The sequence below is a fragment of the Artemia franciscana genome, chromosome 2, assembly GCF_032884065.1.
Source record: "Artemia franciscana chromosome 2, ASM3288406v1, whole genome shotgun sequence".
Lineage (NCBI taxonomy): Eukaryota > Metazoa > Arthropoda > Branchiopoda > Anostraca > Artemiidae > Artemia > Artemia franciscana.
Window position 1 is genome coordinate 41046909 of NC_088864.1, and position 13372 is coordinate 41060280.

General features: G+C 34.5%; 1 protein-coding gene across 2 annotated transcripts in view; it reads right to left on the reverse strand.

Moving 5' to 3' along the window:
• The window catches only part of LOC136041612 (actin-binding protein WASF3-like), a 60956-nt gene that overhangs the window by 40912 nt on the left and 6672 nt on the right, over nucleotides 1-13372 (reverse strand). The window contains exon 2 of one of the 2 annotated variants that reach the window (XM_065726321.1): nucleotides 5579-5736. In XM_065726321.1, the coding sequence (XP_065582393.1) occupies nucleotides 5579-5715 (137 nt within the window). In that variant the 5' untranslated portion in view covers nucleotides 5716-5736. The remainder of the gene's footprint in view (nucleotides 1-5578; nucleotides 5737-13372) is intronic. The other variant, XM_065726322.1, reaches the window with a different exon arrangement.

The following is a 13372-nucleotide window of genomic DNA, read 5'->3' on the forward strand; positions in this document are numbered from 1 at the left end:
TCCTAAATTATATTTGTTTCCCTTATCATTATCTAAGCAAGGCATATCTAACAGACACATAGTATATAAAGAGAGTATATGAACATTACAGAGTATGTAAATATTACAGAGTATGTAAAAAGAGAGTATGTAAACACAGCCAGCTAGCCGGAACCATACAGATTTAGTGTAGTGTCACAACCAAGGAAAGTATGTAAGAACAGAATACAAACTGAAGCGTCACCGAGGCTCTGCTGCAGTTAGGATACTGAAAGGTTTCGCACTAGGCTTGCTTTCAGCTTGAAAGAAAAGGCAGTTGGTGCTTTCTTTGAATGATGGACAAGTAGAACCAACAAATAGGTATCACTACCAACAACCAAGACTTCCGTCATAGTCCCAGTAAAAACAGCTGTCTTCACAAAAATAAAGTTGGGCTGTAAAGGGGCTGTTCCCTCCTCAACGCCCTGCTCTTTACGCTAAAGTTTTTTACTGCTTTAAAAAGTATAGTTGAGAGAAAGAGCCAAACTTTAGCATAAAGAGTGGGGCGTTGAGGAGGGAACAGCCCCTAACATATACAGAGTAATTTCTGTTTGTTTTAAGTTTTAATTTAGCTCCTTACTTTCAGTTAAAAAAAAACTTGTTTTTTTTATTTAATCCCTAATAGAAAACATATTTTCTAACACGTAATATTTTCCTAAGGCGTATGTTTTCGAAGTGTAACATCAAACACTAAAAAATATATGGTTTTGAATGGTTGGCTCAGTTTTGGCCTGCTTAAGAAGTTTTGGCTTCGTGAATTGAAGGTCATAAGGTCTTTTGTAAATAAATGTCGTGTAATTCAGAAGGTGGGGTATAAAATGACATTCTGAAACATTTTTGAAGAAGAGTAAATTTTTAGGCTCTCTTCCGTAAAATTTGCCTTTTATGATTTTTATGGAAACAACAGAGCCCTGAAGCAATTTTAAAGCCGATATTCGTTCTCAGCAGGCCCAGATACAGAGTAAAAGATCCTCAATAGCCGCTTTCAAATCCAGAGCATTTATTTATTTATTTTTGGGCTAAAATTGAGGCGTTCATAACCGATATTGGAGTCTTTACTGATTTATGTTTTTTGCGGAGTTTTACTATGTTATTTTCCAGATTTTTGTCAAAATATCGAAATAACTCTGCGTCAAACTCTCTATCTCATAATAATCTATCCTGGACAGATAAAAAAAATAGCATCAGATCAACCAGGAGTATGTCCAAAACTGAAAACTGATAAGTTAAGATGTAACAACCTATGCTTATCCAGTCTGTGTTAGGTGAAACAATTTGGATAACACTGAATAACAATTTTCACCACTTGACTCGTGCTCTTGTTTGTACAGGAGAGTAGAACGGAAATCAATCAACAGCAAAAGGATTTTAATTTTCCTTACTTGCCCTTCTCTTCTTTGAGTGAACAGCATAAGAAATTATCACCCTTGTACATAGCTTTTAAGGGCTTTACTACTCCTCTAGTCTGGATATCTCTATTTGGTCAAAATAGTGAGAACAAGTAATCTTGCTTAGTAGATCAGCAACTTTGGCATGCTGAAATATACTATCTAACTATATCCTTGTCATACTTTCGTTGGTTGCGATTAAATCCTGTCAATGGGGACTAACTACTTGAGTTTGAATGTAGAGAGGGTGGGGGATTCTTTAGGTTTGGTCCAAAGGAAGAAGCCCTCCTAGGAAAATTTTAGACTTTGAATAATTTCTTTTGTGTTTTTGCTGAATCCAACCCCTTCCTTCCTGAAACATCTTCTGGGATCCTTCCTGGAGCCCTCCCCTTTGCACATTTGTGCTTAGTTACTAACTTAACCTCAACTTCCAGTAACTGTTTTAATAACTCAATTTTAGTTTTTAGTTTACATAATTGATTAGAGCTAAATTGCAGTTTCAGGGTTATCTGAATAAATATATATTAGTAAATTTAATAGAAACAGCTGATAAATGGAAAAAATATATAATATATATATATATATATATATATATATATATATATATATATATATATATATATAATGAATATATATTGAAAACTTTCTTCAAGCAAATATGTCTTTTTTGCTCTCCCCCTTCATAGCAAATAGATCCATAGCTACTTGTACTGTTGCCAATATTAAATTGTTACTTGCATTAAATGTGATCTTGAATTAGGATTCAGTTTGTTCACTTAGAGGAACATATATCCGTTATCATACCTACACACACTACAGAGATAGGGAGAACATGAAAGTGAAGCCTCCCTAATAAGATTGCTACTATGGTTCTCCTTCACTGAAAAACTGGAAGACTGGGGTTTAAAAATGCAATTTTTGGCCTTTCAAACTAGACAGCATTTTTCAGGATACGTTGGATCTACCATTTTATTTCATAGTTTGAACCCAACACCCTCATGCAAATCATCTAATGCAGTGGTTCTAAACCTTTTTTTTTACCCATGGACCCTTTTTCCCTTCTTTTATCTTGGTGGACCCCTTCATAGCTATTGGACATAAGAACAATTTTCTAGTCTTCACTAATATAAATTTTAAGGTTTTAATTATCAAAGAAATAGTATACGATTAAGCTTTATTTTTAAATGAAAACTAATTTAATACAAATAAAATATTCTAATATAATAATAATTATTATTATTATTATTTATGTTTATTCAATGAGATCCCTGTGGCTGATTCTTCTCGGCGAGTTTATTTATATTTGGTTCAATTGATGTTCATGATAGTCGAAGATCACCCCTTTTCACAATGTCAAGTCTATTGCGATTTTTTGATAACATTTGAGAAACACGACTAAACCCCGCTTCAACAAGATAAGATGTATAAAAAGCAATAACGTAGAACTGCACTTTATCCCAGAGTACAGGGTACTTTGTAGCAACATCATTTGTTTTCCCTAGATTCTACTTTTCATCTTTGAATTTTGCATGCATTATTTCATCACTTTGTATTTCGTTGAGGGGCTCTTGCAAAGATATGTCTATTTCAGCAACATTAACTTCGAAAGGAATTGAAACCCAAATCGGTATATCCATCCCAAGTAGTTCGCCAACCCGAGTTTGCATATCTTTATGTATATTTTCCAAATATTCACCATATAATGCAAGATCTTCATATTGCAAATCGCTGTTAACACAGGCCAAGCAAGGAAACTGTTCAAATGCACGACGCCTGATATTATTCTTATACAGCTGTAGTTTCCTTAGAAAAGCAGCAACAGCACTTTTACTAGATATCAGATCAGAATTGTTTTCTTGGAGCTGTTTATTAAGTGAATAAAATTTTTCAAATATATCTGATAAGTTGCAAGCAGTTTCGCTCCAAGTTGTGTGTCAGCAAGAAAGGAAACAATAGAATCCCAAAGTGCAATGAAACGCTTAAGACAATTCCCCTTTGATAGCCTTCTCACCTCTGTAGGTAATACAAGCCGCCCAAACTCTTCTCTATTTTGCTTACAGAATTCATGAAAAAGGTGGTCTGGGAGAGAATTTGATTGAATATGGTTAACCACTTTTATTACAACAGTAAAGGCATCATGCAGATATGCACTCACTTTCTTTGCAAGAAAGTGTTGACGGCGTATCACATAGTGAACACAATATAAAATGAACAGTAAATTACAGTAGAAATTGAATTTTTAAAAATAAAGAGTATTCTGAGTTGGTTTTCTTCATGGACCCCCAAAATATCATTGTGGACCCCAATTTGTTGTGTTTTGCCCGTGGACCCCCAGAAATATTACATGGACCCCTAGGGTCCATGTGGACCCCGGTTGAGTACCACTGATCTAATGCAACCCATTTATATTTTGTACCTGTGTACACATATGGTTAGTCTGCATGATAATTAATGCCTTTGACCCCTCCCCCTTCTGTTCTCCTCCTAGGATAAATGCCTTGGTAACTTTTTCAGAATCAGCGTATGCTCTGTTCAAGACTAATGTGCAATAATCCAAGAATTTGCAGTTTATACCACAAAGGACAAAAATAAATAAACTTCACTGTCACATAACTTCATGTCTAAGGCATTTGTTAGGAAGACAATTTATAATAGATTTCCAATGTTAAACATAAAGCCTTTGAACCTAATTATATGTAATAGGTTTATTAAAGATAATTGCTACTGAGTAATGGGAATAATTTTTTTTAATTAGTATACATTGCAAAACAACTAAAGAAAACCAGACATTATCAACAGTTCAAAAAAAAAATGAAGACAAATGCAGTGCTATTGATCTTAAACAGGGCTCATCAGTAATAGTTTGTGATGACTGTTTTGCAGTTATGGCTATTAAGCAATGGCAATGACCTAGAGTCTATCATATTTTCTCTTTTTATTTATCACCTACCTTTGTCAACTAAAACTGTATTGTATACTGAAAAATTAAAAAAAAATGAGGTATTTTTAGCTTAAGAAGGAGTGATCGGATCTTTATGAAATTTCATATTTAGAAGGACCTCATAACTCAGATCTCGTATCTTAAATCTTGACAGGATCCAGCGTCATTGGGGGGGGGGGGCAGGGGACCGGAAATATTGGAAAACACTTAAAGCAGAGAGATCAGGATGAAACTTTGTGGGAAGAATAAAAACATGTCCAAGGTACGTGACTGACATAACCGGGCCAGATCCACTCTCTTTGGTGGAGTTGCGGGGGGGGGGGTAATTTGGAGAAATTTTAAAAAAATGAGGTATTTGTAACTTACAAATGGGTGATCAGATCTTAATGAAATTTGATATTTAGAAGGATCTTATGCTTTAGAGCTCTTATTTTAAATCCCAACCAGAACTGGTGACATTGGGGGAGTTGGAGGGGGAACCTGAATTCTTGGAAAACGTGAAAATTGAGGCATCTTTTATCTTACGAATGGGTGATCGGATCTTAATGAAACTTGATATATAGAAGGATATTATGATCATGATTATAATTATGATTAGAAGGATCTCTATTTGCTGATGAAAAGTTTACTTGCTGATGATCGCTTGTCAAAGGCTCATGATTTTATTGTTTTGCAAAATCACAAATCCCTTGTTTGACCCTACTTGGAGTAGGCTTATAACTCTTCAATTTGGTTTCTTGTTAACATTGATCATGAACAAGTCTTCCCAGTCTTTCTGATCTCCCATGTTTCCAAAGGCTCTCCATGCTCCAAATCCTTTTCTTTAAGTTCACAGGCAGCAGTGAGATTTAATTAATGCTAATAGAATTGTTAAGATAACTGATGGTATTTAGCCAGACTATTTTTTTTTTCATTTTAGTCATTATCCTGCAGCATGGCAACATTTGAAAATTTCCTCTGTTAAATCAAAAAAGAAAAAAGGGCCAGTACTAATTAGTTTACAGCGTTGCTGAACACTGGAGTAGCCAGCCATCAGCGAGTGAAACCAACTAATACACAAGCATTCAAGCACCTTCTTGGTTATCTTATTTACTTATATCTAGTTTTGTGATTTGTGTTGCCCTAAGTGCATTGTTTTGTAAGCAATGAACATTGTGTTTAGCACTATTTGTACTAATAAATAAATGAACAAGGACAAGAATATATTAATAGAACAAAAACAAATACTCACCTAGAAAGCTGACGAATAACATTGGCAAGAGTCCCATTAGCAAATCCTTCCAATTCATCTAGAAAGGGACCTGTATTGGGACCAAACAAATCCTGAGACACATTGACAGGGGATACAGTCCTTTTAGGAAGAGGCATGATGACAATGTGCAGACCTGTCTAAAAAAATACAGTTTGCAATCTCTGCGTGATCAAATCTGGACACAAAGGTTGTAACAAAAAAATGTATGAAACAGGGTTACCTCATTTCCCCATTCCTATGTATTATTCTTATGTAATTTGTTTTCAATAAAACATTGGAGGAGGTAAGCAATGTATAAAATTGCAATGAAATGGAACATTAAATTCAATTACTTAGGAACAGCATAGACTAGCAAGATTGGGTTGCTGATTGTCTTCACAAACATGGTGCAAAGCCAGATCTTACAGTACATGTAAAGACATTCAGACTTCAGATTTTATAATTTCAAAAATATGCATCACAAAATTACCTGGGACTTAACAAACAAGCCATTTGGCCAAGATGCAGATCTGAGCATTATACAGCTTTAGTTTAGAAGATTACCGTCAATGAATAGCATTCATAATGACAACAAAACATAAGCCACTTCAATAGAAAAAAAAGAACAATACAAACTAAACTAGATCTACATTGCATAGGCAACATGAGGTGTTGCAGCAACCTTTTTCGGCTTCTCTGAATAGTGTTGCGACACTTTGGTTTTGTTTCCTCGCTTTGATTAAACGCTTAAGTTGTTAATCTATAAAGATCTTAAAATAAATACTAGGTACGCCAACTCGCAAAATTTGTAAGCCCCTCATTGCAACTAGCAAAAGTTGCAAACCCCTCAGCGCTGAAGATGATTGTAGCCTAACAGCCAATTATTGCTTACAAGTCTCCTACATGTCTTACCACTGGAACCAAATTAGTCTTACCATCAAATACACTGGAAACAAATAATCGGTACACCAACTAGCTAAAGTTGCGAACTCCTCATGGCTGAAGATGATTATTAGCTAACAGCCGACTGTTGCTTAAAACTCCCCTATATGTCTCACAATTGGTATTGGCCTATTTTTGGGTTCAGTGTGTACCTTACTACTGAAGTTGTCAACCCCTTTAAACTTACAAACTGGTATATCTCCTGAAGGAATTTTTCTACCAGAAAATGGATGATATATAATTTGATCAGCTCATCAAGAGCTATCGACTGCTGTCAAAGAAGAAAAATATATCTGTCTTTGTCCAAAAGTTGACTTTTTGCCATAGGCCAAGTTTCTAACTGTCATTACTTAGAAAGGAGCAAAGGATAAACTCTTAATTTCTTTAACAATGAGAGAACTTTTAAAGTTTAAGAGGCACACCTGATACCATTTCTCTACCGCAATTCCAAGTACAAAAAAACGAATGATAAACTCAGCTGAAATCACGAACAGAAATGGATAGAAACAATAGATTTTTGGCCCCAGGCAAGAGTTCTGCAAAGCTTTCCAAAAAGCAAAGTCAGATTCATCAATCCAGCCTAAGGCCCACACCTTCCTTAAAAACCACAGAGGTTAGACCCTTAGCACTTTCTAGGAATAAGCTGAAATGAGGGTGCTAGGGAAAAAAAACAAAACCAAAGTGCTGCTCTGGCAACACAACTACTGAAGACTCCCCTGATAAAAGCAGTTTCTTCCTTTTAAACTTAGAGTACAGAAATGAAACAGATTCTATGGTCTCTTCTGGTAAATTACTCCAAATCTGAACCCCTTGTTTTACTGCAATGTTCAACTGCCAGCAAATTGCTAAGCACAAAAGAAGTCGAACAATTGTGATAATTGTTGGAGTTGTGGAAAATATACAAATTCAATAAGCCCTTAGGTGTAAGATCATTCACACTTGAGAACTCTCAGCTCATGCATGCTATGCAACTTTCCTTAATGCTAAAGGGGCTATATTGGTAGAATAAGACAATTTAATGAGGAAAAGAAGTACATGTAAAATGACTGGGAGCACTGACTTCAGAATTTGCTTTGGAATGTGTTCAATTCCTGTAGCCTCAGACAGGTCAAGTGACTTGATAGATATTTTAAAATCCTCCAGCAAAACCTGATATGCTCTTGTAGAACCATCATCTGGCTCCAGCAGCTTAGCAGTATCTTCTACAAAGTTCATATCAATGGCAGGTTGGTGCACAATCTGTTGTTTTAAAATAATATACTATATTTCAGAAAAAAATATTTCAAAAGCTATTTGCTATCAAAAATCAGCTTCCAAGTCATGGCCTTTATCATTACTTATGATATCTTTAACCATGTTTTTGCTTTTGAGTCTTATAAGGTGAAAGTACTGCATTAATTATTCTCCATGTTTGTCTTGCATTATTTTTGCAGGGTGAACTACTGAGGATAATACTCTTTTCTCCTTTACATCTTTTTTGCATTGAACAAATAACAATACAATTCATATAAATTATTATACTGATCAGGTGGCTACTTTATTTTATTCCAATATAACTTGTTCCTATTTTTCATCATATTTCTCAAATTCAGCCATGGCAGATCTACTCTTTTATGAATATTCCCTTTCTGATAACGTCTGCAACATGAATTTAAACCCTCATTTGTATATTCCATGAAAATATAAAATCCCTTTTCAACACCATCTAACTCAAAAACAACACTCCAATTAACAGATTGAAGAGCAAATACAACTTCAGGTTATTTTTCTCAGAAAAATCAAATGGTTTAAATTATGTATTCTGTGACGTTTTGAAATTTAGAGCAGCTTCTTTTTTTTAATGATTAAAGCCTAAACACAAGAACTCCAAAAGAATTAGCAACTGCACATCATATTTTTAGTACGAAAATGTTATCAATTAATGTTGCTGTGGTTGAAGTTACATTTATAGTTGGTAGCAAATCATATGACAACATCAGGTTTAAAAATTTTAAGTTTTGATCCTCATCTAGTACCAAAAGATTAAAATCGAAATCTCCAGAAACGATGTATGGAAATTTCTTGGATTTCAACTTTCTTGTCAGGCACCACCAATAACACATAGATAAATTCACCTCAAAAGATCTACTTTGGATTCTAAGGCTGATTACACTTCACTAATCACAAGGCAGTTCTTTAGTGCTTGAACCTGAACCATTGTTTTGACAATACAACCTGTTCACCAAATTGTGCAAAAACTACCTTGGCTAGATTAGCATTTCTTTCATTAACAATGTCCTTAGACATGTTCAAAAACTTTTGCTGTTTTCTTGTGAGACTTTCACTGAAAAAAAGACACCAGGTTTCCCTGGAGCTTTAAGTGTTGTTGTTAGGCATCAAGAGCAAAGGCAAAAGCCCCAAAGACAACTTCAAGAAGTAGTGTATGACTAGGAGTAGCCTTGCCTGGAATCTTCATGTCAGTAATGTCACTGGAGAAAATCATAGAAAGACAAAAGTGCCAGTGAATAGAGTAACTACTGGATTTAGAAGATTCTGACTTTCAGAGAAACTTGGCAAATTGAAAATATTAATAGAGGCTTGCTTATATAATTGTTGAATATGACCTAGTCCAATATTGCAATCAGCTAATTCTTACCTATTTGATGCTAGCTGCTAAAAATGAGTATTTTGTTGAGTGTTTCACTGATTTTGTCATTACAGCCTCACAGACAGACTGTGTTATCTAGTCCATGTCTGGCTGGTTGAGTTTACTTTCGAAAAACTGTTTCTTCTTTATCTGTTATTGTATACTGTTTATTGGAACTTCAGGCAGCTTTATTAGTTTTATAATCTAGCAAGTTGTTCTTTATTACGTTTGCAGTTTCCATGTTCCCATAAGAAAAGACAATGAGTTTCTCCCCAGGAACTAATTCACTAACAAAGTCTTACAAGCAACCAAGGCAAATTTGCAAATATTGCAAAAGCCAAATTGCCAGGCTTCATTTTCTACAGTCCAAATCATACTCACAGCTAAATCTAGAGATCTTAACCAGAAGCAGTATGTTAATATGGTACACTGTACTTTATCAATTAGTAGTCCTCTATAGGGATGACAACTCATAATTATTATTGTTTTCAAATAAAACAGCAGCTTTTGAACTAGCAAGATTCCAATCAAAAAATTCTCAATATCTAGTAATAGTCAACACATTTGGCAATTTGTCAAGCAGTAAATTGTCTGTATAATTTGTAACAAATTGTACAAGTTTAAATGATGGTTCTTTATTTTCTTACTGTTCATTACATTCACAAGATAAGTTTGAAAAATCCAAAATAATTCATCATTTAGTAATGCTCTATACAGAGGATAACTACAGTTTAATAATATTTTTTTTCAAACAAACAGCAGCTCTTTGTGTAGTAAGATTCCAAACAAAAAAGTACTCTAAATCAAGTAATTTTCAACATCTCTAGCAACTTGTGAAGGGTTAAATTTTCTGCATTAAAAAACAGGATTAGAATTGAAATAACTGTAATTTCTTACTGTTCCTGGGATCAAAGTATCCAAATTAACCATAAGCTTCTTCCAAGAATAACACTTTTTTCTAAATAAATTTGACTTATCTAAAACTTAGCAATTTGTTAGCTTCCACTACTTAAAAAGTTATTAGTAGAAATGCTAGAATATTTTAAAGCAGGGAGGTTGTTATAGTGTTTGCATTAAATCACAATTAAGGATAGAGGAGATAAGGAAGATGCAGAAAGTAGAGTAACAAAACAAGAAGGCATTTTTCCTTACTTTAAGAACATATATAGATTTGACAAAAGTGATTGAGATCAGAACATTTGAGTATTCATGGCAAAAGCAAAACATGTAGCTATATGCTGCAAAAAAGCATGGGCAACACAGAATTAAAAGGAAATATATGCTAAATTATTCTGAGAAATCAGTCAGAATTGACAAAGGTGTGGCTAAAAAAGAGCCTTGGGACAGGAGGATGGGGGCTTACGAATAGGATGGAATATATGATGAGACCCACTAGTATTTCTCTATATGGCAGTTTCTTGCTTTGATAGATCTGTAGTCTTTTTACATTAACCCTTTCACAACCAAAAGGACCTCAGAATCTCATTATGTAAGAAACCTTTGGGCACTTCTAAATCGATTGCTAGTTATAAAGTCAAGATAGTGCCCAGTTTGAGTTATTTAGCTGACAGTGAAGTTTGGGTATTTATTTTTTTCAAAAAAGGGAAGAAGTTGAGTTTTTTACTTGTGATAAAAAGCTACAGCATAGTAATATCAGGTTTTGGAATTTGCATAGCATCAGTGACAATCAGGTTCTGGAAGGGATGCAAAGGAGAGCTACTAAGCCAGTAACTGAGATGAGAGACAAGCCTTATGAACCCATTTGAAGGAGCTGAATTTGTCTATACTGGTTTACTGGCAATAAAGAGATGATATACTTATGATATATAAGCCAATTCATTTGTCAACATCCTAAAATATTGGCAATCACAGGAGTGGCATCTGAAGAAGCTGTTCAAGCCATCTGTCAAAACTCAACACCAACAACAGTTTTTCTCCTGCCATGTAATAAAACACTAGAATAGCCTCTCCAAATACAACAGTCTCAGCACCCAATGATGAAGCTTTCAAGAGCTTACCAGATGTCAAATGGAATTGGTTTCCCTGTAAGTACCAGGGGGATATATTTGATGTTTTATCATACACGTCATCAACTATGGAGCAATTCACAGATCAAAATGGATCTTAATTGACTTCAAAGTGCAAATTAAGGTAATTAAGGCAATAATAGAAAGATTTATCAATGACTGTGTAAAACAATTGAATGGAAAATATTATTGTTTGATGGAATCAGAACTATTTGAGCATTCACTTTTGAATCAATGAGACAAGGTATTCAAGACTACATAGTAGAGAGCAGTGACCTGAACATTGGTGACCCTCTCTCATTTATAGGGTAATTTCTGTCCATTTGAAATTTTAACATTACTTCTTATTTTCATGGGAAAATTTTCTGTTTATTTTTACTTTGCCCCTTATTATCAGTTGGAAAAGAATCTTTTAATTAACTTTCTGATTACTTTTCAGATCATGCTAGGACCTAACCAAGATGTAGGGTACTGGTTCCATAGACCCCTCATTTCTTGCTGATGAACTGTATATATCAAAAATTGTGAATTGATCAGGAGTGTCCTAAATCTTCAGTTTCTCTGCTTAAGAAATAAAACGTTGGATTGCAATTAAAATTTTAGAAAAAAACTGAATATTTAGAAAAAACCCTTGATAAGCAGTAGCTTTGCTTAACAAGTCTTTGATAATCACTTTACTACAGGATTTTGGGTGAACATAAAAGGGTATTGTTGTTCAGATGGATGGGAATTCTGCATGACTTTGATCTTCTACATGGCTGAAGCCATCATATCCTTTACAATGGTTTTTCTGATTTTAAAATGTACTGTATACATTTGTTTGAATACATTGAAACATTGCACATAAACAGGAAAAGAGAAATGTTATCATCTAAAATTGCTGAAAAACACTCCTGGTAGTACTTGCTATCCCCCCCTCACCCCACCAAAAAAATTCCTGACAAGACTCATGATGACCACCTGGTCATTTCAACGTCTATGCTGGTAGGCAGCTAAATGTGATATTTTATGCTAAATAGAAAATGACTGTGGCAATGGAAGGGGCATGTTTACCTGCCCTGCATTCAGCACCAATAACAAATGCACAGACCAAAAATATCCCCAGGAATAAAATAGATTAGACATCAATTTCTACCATTACTTTTTTCCCCCTAAACTCATCCTATAGCTATCTGAAGGCTCAATAAGAGCTGGGATACTTAGGCATTAAGTGCAGTCTTTGAGGATCTGTCTAAAAATGACCAGCCACCCCTCCCACATAATAGCTGATGCAGACTTAGAGATCACTGTAGTATAATTTTATGAAATATGAAGCAAAGTAGTTTAGTTAAATTAAGCTTTAAAAAAAGAGCCAGAAACATTTTCTACAACAAGAAGGGAGGAATGACACTGCAGCTCTCTTATTCAGGCTTACTCTAAATGAAGAGATATGAGATATTACCCCCCCCTCCCTATACCTCTCTATATTTATCTGAAGAATCCTGGAGAGTTAAGACAATTCAGGCATTGAAATGTTCTCTTTCAGGCACCTAGAACAGATGTCAAATGCTCTTTTAGGCATAGACTTTTCAAAAACAAATATGCCCCAATGAAGCATTACTTCCTCAACAACTGGTTAGTACAGCACATAATTTTTGATATATTGAAATTGATTGGCAATCTCAGAATTAATAAATGATAGTAACTTAGTCCTGTCTTAGTCAAAATCAGTTTGGTATCACAAAATATCACTTTTCCATGTTTTTGGTTATACAAATATGACACTAGAATTTTTAATCTGCATTTGCATAAGCCCTCTCCTGATTTTCTAGAACCATTGGTTTAATATAGTAACCCCTTGAGAAGAAATATGCATCTCTGATCTTTCTTCTAGGAAAAAATACAAGGACCTTGAAACTTCTAAAGAAAGATTCTCTAATCATTAAGATTGGTTCACTTCTGGTGTGTGTTGCTACATAGTAATGCAAATTTTCTCAAGCTTGTAGCTTTTAATGCATACAATTAACCTTAATGTATCTTATATATTTGGAATCTGCATAGAAAGGCCAATTCTTTTGATGCATTAAATGTTATCAAACCTATTGGCACACTTTACTGAAAACACCAAACCAAAACAATATTCCCTTAAGAGCAGAAAAGTCCATTAGTACTCTTCATAAAAAAGGGAGCAATTTATAAGGCTCTCAATGATTTTCTAAC